The sequence below is a fragment of the Cupressus sempervirens genome, chromosome 4 (genome assembly GCF_028749045.1).
Source record: "Cupressus sempervirens isolate cs-2001-9-10 chromosome 4, ASM2874904v1, whole genome shotgun sequence".
Taxonomy (NCBI): domain Eukaryota; kingdom Viridiplantae; phylum Streptophyta; class Pinopsida; order Cupressales; family Cupressaceae; genus Cupressus; species Cupressus sempervirens.
This window is the reverse complement of record NC_143121.1, coordinates 181,931,089-181,940,119: the sequence shown is the minus strand read 5'-3', so window position 1 is coordinate 181,940,119 and position 9,031 is coordinate 181,931,089. Positions and strand designations below refer to the sequence as shown.

At 31.7% G+C, this 9,031-nt stretch overlaps 1 protein-coding gene across 1 annotated transcript; it reads right to left on the bottom strand.

Moving 5' to 3' along the window:
- Nucleotides 1-7,041: 7,041 nt before the first annotated feature.
- LOC149560579 (peroxidase 5-like) lies at nt 7,042-8,652 on the bottom strand. The gene is made up of 4 exons (XM_089823628.1): nt 8,302-8,652; nt 8,012-8,203; nt 7,730-7,895; nt 7,042-7,616 (listed from the first exon to the last, which is right to left on the bottom strand). Exons 1-4 carry the CDS (start codon nt 8,521-8,523, stop codon nt 7,210-7,212), a joined length of 987 nt encoding a protein of 328 aa, XP_089679754.1. The 5' UTR covers nt 8,524-8,652; the 3' UTR covers nt 7,042-7,209.
- Nucleotides 8,653-9,031: the final 379 nt, after the last annotated feature.

Here is a 9,031-nt window from a genome sequence, read left to right as displayed (position 1 = left end):
CAGAGAAAGGGAAAGGTTATTAGTTATTAATGAATGTGAGAGGTTAGGAAAAGTAAGAGATATATCTTAGGATTTATTTAGTTAGTGAGTGATTGTGTGTATGTTTTTTTGAGAGTGAGAGAGAGAGAATTAATACTATATTAGCATTTGTATTTACCCATTGATTATGCATTTAGAAAATAATGACTACCTATTTTATATTATACTTAATTAAAATTGATGGAAAATAAAATTTTGATGGCATAGGATTGACTTATATACATCATGTTGTAGAACTCTTCAATATCTTTCCAACACATTTTGAATAGAGTCAATTGGACGTTGTATGTGAAAGTTATGGCCTTCAGAGTAAAGCCTACTTTTAGTTCTTCAAAACCTGATCAATTTTTGAAAAAGTAAATTTTACGTTTTCAAAACCCAATTAAGTTTTGAATACCTGACTAGGTTTTGAATGCAATTTTTCATTTCATAACCTGATCGAGTTGTTTGAATCCTAGAAACCCGATTGGGTTATGGCTTGGTGATAGCATAGGGAAATGACCGAAAGGTTTGGGAGATTGTTTCCCCCCCCCCCCCCAATTTATTTTCTTTAGACATTTTTTCATCTTGTAAGATGAATTCTCATCTTTTCCTTCATTGGGTTTTCTAATGGTGAAGTGGGTATCTCTAAAATCACCACCATAATCTTACATGTCTTCTTAGCTTTCTAACCATATTTTTTCTTCTTTTTTTTGGACAACATTAACATTGTAAACTTTAATTATTTTTATCGATGCCTTGACATTCCTCATAGACATATGTCTACCATTTTGTTAATAAATTTTTATATATTTAACCAAATTAAAAATAAATTATATACTATTGTTCTACAGTTTATTCTATACACTTTAAAGAAAATCATTTTTGATTATTTTGAAGAAAGAACTATGCTCAACACATGAATAGGTACCAAAATTTCAAGATGTAGTCAGTTCAATAATTCATAATAAAAAAAATACCCATCATAAAATTACAGAAAATACACAAATTCTAGATATGAATCTTAACTATCATCCTACCAAAGGGATATGCAAGATACTGAATATAACTTGATCTTATGTGCTACACAAAAAAGCATCTATGTCATGTTTTATAAAAGAATCAGTGACTATTTTTCATGTGTATAGAGTTTGACCCACCTAACCTTATCCATTTTATAAAAACTCTATTAGTTTTGAAAGTAGATTCAAAATACTACAATTTATATGTTTTATACATCTTGTCATTTTTAGTGGATGACCTTCAAATGTCTTGTCCAAGTTTAGGTTTACCTAATTTCAGAAAAAAGGTGTCTACTTATACCTCGCTTTTTGTACACGAACTTGGTGCACTCACCCTAAGTTGATCTCTCAAGTCTCCTCTTTTCTATATATATTTGATTTGATATTTTAATCTGGTAACTTTGTTTAGTCCTTCACTACTCTAATTGCTCACTCCCTAATTTTCTTTCAAACTTTTTCGTCATTCCTTCACATGCACATATTCTTGAAGTCATACCTTCCTTCTTACATGCATATGCATTCATACACACTCTTACTAATTCAAGGGTTAGAATCCTCCTTAAATAGAGGTTGTAGAAAGGTTCTATTTCTTGATCGACTGTTTACACCTCATCATCTTTATCCATTTCTATCTCATTTTTTGATTGGTTGGATTGCATGTCTTGGGATCATTACATTGTGAAATAATACAAGATCACCTTCTTAGCTAGCTCGAGGAATACTAAATATAATATAAAAGTTGGCCAAAGTGGTTTACATATGTGTTTGTGCTATCACAAACTTATATGTCTTAACTAAACTACTTGGCACTTGAATGCTCTAATGCTTGATCATATATACTTATTTAGGTTGTCACTCAAATTCTATATACCTTCTAGCTCAAAAATCAATGACTTGTCAATATGCTCAATCTCAACTATATTGCTCGACACATACATCTACTCATTCGCTACTAAATACTCAACAATCACTATCCTGGTCGTTATAATCTTTCTATGTTTGGTCTTTAGTAGATAATTTGGTCACAATGATGACCTTGTAATCTTTCCTAGTACAAGACTAAGTGTTTGGACACTAATAGACAACACAAACTTAGAGATCAACACTCTACTAGGCAAAGAGGAAACTCATAAAGATTAATTAATCTATATTGAAATATTACATCCTATAGAAGATGATAAGGGATACATTAGAATCAATATTTTGAAATGAATAATGAAATTTTTTCATTAGTGATAAAATGAAAGCATGTGTGAATCCCATATAATGATCATTCTTAATAAATCACTCCTTTAGGATACATAATATTATGCACATAATGCACATATAAATCTAGTTGAACATTTAATAATACATCTAAGTGTGAATTATATGCATGTGATTACTATTATAAATATAATGATACAAAAATATAGCAATGTAACACCTTAATAGGGAACTTGAGAGAAATTAACCTAGTACTTGTTACTAGTTTTATAGAATAATTTACTTATTTTTAAGAGCTAACATAACCAAAATGATAGAAAAACATAAGTAATATGATCAATATATTTTATATAGATAAACACAATTCATACAAAGATTATATTCTCCAAGGGTTCCACAACATTGAATCACATGTGTTTTAATTAATTATTTTGTTTAATCATAAGCATAAATCCTAACATTAATAAATGAGTATAACGTATATTATCACATATTTAAATTCATAGATACAACTAAAACCCATGACCTAGTCACCCAAAATACTACCATCCACTGCAAAAGTCATGGGGTATGTAGTAATAATTTATATATGAAATATATTATAATCTATCATAAGTATCACAATTGATAAAAAGATACATGATACATGGGTAAAAGCATAGACATGTGTCATCTTTTTGTAAAGGAAAAGGCTAACCAAAGTATAATTGTTCACCTTTAATGAGATGAAACTAGTATTATTAATTAAAATTTGAAAATGAAGTAAACTAATGAAATGTATAGAAATGATTGAAGTTTAGGATTATAATTTTTAATAATTATTTGGAATAAGAGATTTTATCTTTTCCTAATTTTTATAGATAATTTTTTAGTTGCTGAAAAATGCTAAAAATTAGGGGTTTAGTTCCCACCAAAAAACTATATGAAAATAAACTTATTTCCATTTGAACTCAGACTATGTTATAGATAACACATATATCTAGAACATTCAAAAATAAAAATTGACTTTAAACCTATATTTTCTCTTTTATAGTGATTTAAATTTCAGCTCACCCAAAATTCGTAGTTTTCATCTCCCACCACATTTTTTAAAACAATCTATTCGAACCATCAGAAAAATCATACATTCTAAGGACTCTCTCCTCTAGAATGTCATATAATTTTTAAATTTTTTTGATATGACTTAATTTATTTTTCTTTCTCAAAATTGACATTTTTTTTAGCATTAAAATACATGCTTGAAGAATTTATTAATTACAATATACTATATCTAATTAAAACACTATAAACTCTATATGAGAATATTCTAGACTTTGAGCTCTATAAAATGGTGTTTTTATTTTAGTAAAAAGATACAATAAAAAAATAGTAAGAGTTATTGAAATGTTAGTTTTCTGAAATAATATTATTATTTTAGTAATTGGATACAAAGTAGTATAAAACATGCATTTAATAGACATTTTCAATTGGAAAAGTGTGAGACCATATATAACTTAGCTAGAATGACTTTATCTACATCATATGTTTGAGACAAAATTATTTTTAGATAGAAATACTCAAATTCAATCATTCTTATAAGTCAACTTGAAAGGTGACACAACTTTGTAGTTTTACCCAATGTACTATACTACACGTAAACGATAAGAACACATCTCCAACAATGATAAAGAAGGAAGTATAACTTCTATAAGGATTATCTAGCACTAATACAAGTGCCTTAAATTGTCAAATATTAATAAAATTTAACTACCATTTGATTGCATGGAACCAAAGGTCCAGTCCCACAATTCTAAAGAGATAATGTTAGATAATGCTTAGTCCCACTCAAATAAAAATCCACAAGAAAAAAATAGAAACCTAGTGAGAATTTGTGAAATTTTTCTATCTGTAGTGGAAAATCAAAATATGCAAAGACTATAAGATGCATATGGTGAAGTGTCATGACATGAATAAACTCTATGGTTATCATGGAAGACTCAATGAAACTTGATGTCCTAGTGACTCTTTGTAGACTAGTATCCTCTCATACATACAATGTTACCAACTATGACATATCAAATTGAATCAAGCAGAGATAATCTTCTCTCACTCTTATCCTAGCTTTTCTTAGCACTCAAGTCATGGGTGAGGAAAACCATTATCCTATTAGTTTATTTTAAACCTCATTTAAGATGTTATGTTATCACTTATTAACTTACAATGAGTTACACTAGTGACCACATAAGGGCCTCAAACCCCATTATATGTCACATTCCATCTATATACCTAGATAACCTGCCCAAATGCTCTCAAAATGAAAATAAAAGAAGACAAACCAAAATCAGAAATGACTTCTCATAAATCATCAAGTCAAAAAAATAAATTTAGAAAAAAAATTATATTAGTAAATATCATATCATCATATGTAAGAATCCAAACTACCAATTGCATTATGTATATCTCAAAAAAATCAAATGTCTTGTATGTAAATGATTTCAATATCACAATACCAATGATCATGAAAAAATGATCATCTCTCTTTCCAACAAAAGTTTAAAACATAAATAAATATCATCATCCATATCTCAGAATAGTCACAAAACAAGAAACAAGGTGACCAAGAATTTTTTTAATACAACAACAGTCATCACGTTTTATGGCCAACTAATAATAATAAATTAACATGTGAAAAAACTCATAGATACACATCAAAACCATAGATGGTTTGAGCATGACAAATAAATGGCTATGATCTTTTATTATCTAAGCCAAAATAGTTAAGCATATGAAATCATAAAAAACTTCAAAGTCTTAAAGACAAAATCTCCACTAAGGGAAAAGCCTTACATATACATAAAATTAATGAAAAAAAAAGTGATGTACAGTATACATATGGAATTTTTTAAAAATCTTTGCAATTTTGACTATATAAATTTATGAAGTGTTTTTTTTTAGATCTTAAATCATTAATAGATTAATTAATAACATATATACAAACACCTAGATTACATATGAATATCGATTATAGTTTTAGAATCCTAAATAAAAATCTTTCTAAGTCTAATGTTAAAATGTAATTCTTGTTTATTTCATAATACAATTATAGACAACTCAAAGAGAATTTAATTAGATTTTTTATAAATCCACCCATAATATGAAATAATCATAAGTAAGATATTATAAACTACTCCACAATAACTCAACTTAAAATATGACTTGATTAGATTAACTTATTTCTTAACAATAGTGGTGACATTACCTAAATGTAGATCAATGAATTTTCTCTACAAATTTATTGTAGCTCTAGTTTATGCTCACTTGTGTTACCCTTCAATGGCTAGTTTTAGGGAGTTTGGTCTTATACTCGCTAATCTAGGCTACTTTTTAAGATGATATTCCCAAACCTAGATTTTGATTAGACCTCCATAAGGGATGACTTTTTGAAGGCTAATAGTGTTGTAGTTTTTTAAAATTTCCTATAGTCTAGAGGATGGAAATGGAATGGTTCTTAGGTAATCTAATTTTGTCGGTATTAATTGTAAGCGTGAAGGTAGCTTGACGAAGGCAGGATGGAAGGAAGATTTTAAGGGTCATTATTTTAAGGGAGTTGAGAACCTACAACACAATATTTCATATGGTTTGGACAACCCTAAAATGGACATCATTGATGGAAATATGGATTATATTAACTCAAAAGTGAAATTGACACTTTTTTGGAGATTTATGACTTCTAGACCAACCATTGAAAAGGTGAAGTGGTGGGTTCTTGTATGATAGAAGCTAAAGTGAAGCATAGGGATGTCTTCAATGCTTGCAATGTTTTCCTTTTCAAGTTTAAAGTGGATATGAACTTGATAAAAAAAAGGACATGGTACTATGGTAAGAACAATCTTTCCCTCTAAAAGTGGAGCCTAGTTTTGACCCTTCATGGAACTTAATTATATTTCACCTATTTGTGCTAGGTTACTTGGTCTTCTATTTGTTTTCTAGAATGAGAACATTTTTAGATGTATTGGAAATTACTTCAAGTGTTTTGTCTCAATGGATATTATTTGTCCATGAAAATAAGGCTGACTTATGATTACTTTTGTATGAACATCGTTAACAAAAAAATGAAATCCCTAACTTTATCTCCTTGAATTCTAAGTGGGGAAAATAGAAAAAGGCTCTAATGTATGAAAATACTTCTCTTTTATATTAAATGTGTGTAAAACATGGTCATATAATTTCAAATAGTATGGCACCAAATAACTAAAGGGGCAAATTTCCTCTGCCCTTAACGTGGCTTCTCATTTGTTAGAAAAGGACATCATGAAAATAGATACCTAGGAGATAAGTGTAGAGAGCCTGGTGGATGTAGAGGATGAAATGGAATAAGAGAGGGAATGTGTAGGAGATAAAATTATTATGGTTGCATGTGCTAAAAAATAATTTCTCTTGGGCACTATTGAGGATTGGGAAATTCCCCAAATTTTGAGTTTCTCAAAAACTTTGTTTGATACCCCTTCAAAATGAAACATACTTTTATAGGTGATGTTAAAACATGAAAAAAGGAAATCTCAAGACCATCTACTGATGAGGACAAACTGGGAATGAAATGGGGAGATGTGATGTTGGTTCACATGAGGAAGATAGTGAGAATATATTCTAAACAAATAAGGAATTGGTCATGAAAGATAATAGGACAAGGAATATGGATAAAGGGTGCAAGTAACACCAAGGCTCTATTTCTATTCTAGGATGACGGGTGAAACAACCAAAAAAGAAACCTAGAGGGAAAGAAAAAGGAAGATGTGGGGTTTGAAGTAGACAACTTTTGTGGATGAAACAAATAGATAACCAAAATTGATTTATTTATTTTCATCAAATACAAGTTATAAATGTCTGGTAAGGAGGGAACGTAAACACCCCAACCTTTATTGGTTTGAAAGCGAACAAAGAATACATTCTGAAATTAATACAGATGATCTACATGAATCTGTCGTCACAAGACGACGCGGCAGTTCCTTCGTATTTCCCCGTCCGATACTGTCAACACGTCAATGCTCCCCATCTTCACCATGGATTCACCAAATTTGTTACGCCAATTAGACGGATTCACCACGTTCTTCCTTACCATATTGCTAGTAGAAGGAGTTGAGAGTAAGGTTTGATCCGACGTTAATAATCCCCGCTTCTTGTAGAGCTGAGTATAATATCTGTTGTCAAGACGAGTTGGGGTAATCTCCTCCAAAGCTACAGTTGGATCGGGAGTATCAGCATTTGGGCAAGTCGCCCTCAGTCCCCTCGCCAGTTGAGCGTCCAGAGTGGGGTCCTGAGAACCTGTGTCGTTGAAGTTGTAAAGTCTATCACGAAACGAGGAGCAATGGGATACACCAATAGAGTGTGCACCTGCACAAACATCTAGTCATAAGTATCTTTTATATTAAGAAATGATACTAAAAATATATATGTTTTCATTTAAGCCACAGAGAAATCATAATCGTAAATTTAGTCGCACCCACCTGAAAGAGTTACCATATCCTCCTGTGATAGACCTTTCTTCTCAAATATATCGGTTAACTGTTGGGCGTCGAAAGAGGGAGGTGGTAAATTTCCTATGATATCATCTTCTTTAGAGATCCTTCCGTCTTTTCGTCCGGCTGGGACTCGCCAATTCAGTTTTCCTGCCTGAAAACATCAAGAAGCCCACAATCAGAAGAGGCCGAGCAACTTCTATACAAGTTGACCTGATTTAATGGAAGAGATTACTGTTATAACACAGGTGATGTGAGAGAGATTCTAACATTGTGTGCACTATCTCGTGCTGCAAACGCTAGGATGTCTGCACATGAAACAACTTGAGGGCACTTGGCCTCAATTTCTCGCTTTGCTTCATCTATCACCTCAAACCCTCGAAGGCTTGGAAAATTCGCAGGAGACTCTTTCTCGGCTTTGTTGTCAGGCGTGGAGTCTAACAGAATCGAGCCATCGCAACCCTGTAAACACCACCTTAACATGTAAGCTAAATCATTCTATACATTTCTAATCTGAATGTCATACAAATGAAAAGATCTCTAAGGAGTCATATGCTTACCCTAACAAAGCAGTCGTGGAAATGCATCCTAATCAGAGGAGCTGCTAAAGTAGGGTCTTGTTTTAGGGCGTTGGAGACTGTTCTCCTGACAATAGATTCGGCCTGTGGACATTTATGGCGGTAATAACCCACCCGCAGGCCATTTGGATTCGCATAGACTGAATACGAGTAGGACACCATCCAGAGGAACCCTAGAATCAGCAAGGACTTCGATGTATTCATTTTTTAGCTGTGATCACTACCTCAGGCCTTAGCAATAATATGCTATGAACAAAAAATAGGTAGTGTTGGAGTTGGCTTATAAGCAATGATTTGCAGAGATGCTCTTCTAAGCAGTTTTGAATGGGCGGGCTATGCTTAAGATTGCTTGAATCGAACCCTGTAATGTCTGTATATATATACCGATCATACAAACGACGTAGTCTACTAAGAATGAGTTGTCTAAGCCCCGGTTGACAGAGTCTATCTATTAAAATAAAATCTGCAGGCTTTGACTCTACAAACCCAACGCGCAAATCCGTTTATCGCATTCGCCTCCAAACATATCTTGAGAGCGATTGGTTGCTGACCATGAAATTTCCTGAATATGTATAATTAGTCTCAGCCGTGACAATTAAAATTATGTATAATGGCTGTAGAATCTTGGAGACCAATTCAACTGGGAATGAATCGAACTCTATTAAATGCCACTGAATCTTTCTTCTCATTGCGTTATCATATTTTTAAAAGT

What these genes read in the sequence shown, in the direction of transcription:
- LOC149560579 (XM_089823628.1), bottom strand. Translation starts at nt 8,523, where the DNA reads ATGAATACATCGAAGTCCTTGCTGATTCTAGGGTTCCTCTGGATGGTG. An exon ending in CACGAGATAGTGCACACAAT is followed by an intron (nt 7,896 to 8,011) that starts GTTAGAATCTCT and finishes TGATGTTTTCAG; the next exon opens with GCAGGAAAACTGAATTGGCG. An exon ending in GGATATGGTAACTCTTTCAG is followed by an intron (nt 7,617 to 7,729) that starts GTGGGTGCGACT and finishes ATGTTTGTGCAG; the next exon opens with GTGCACACTCTATTGGTGTA.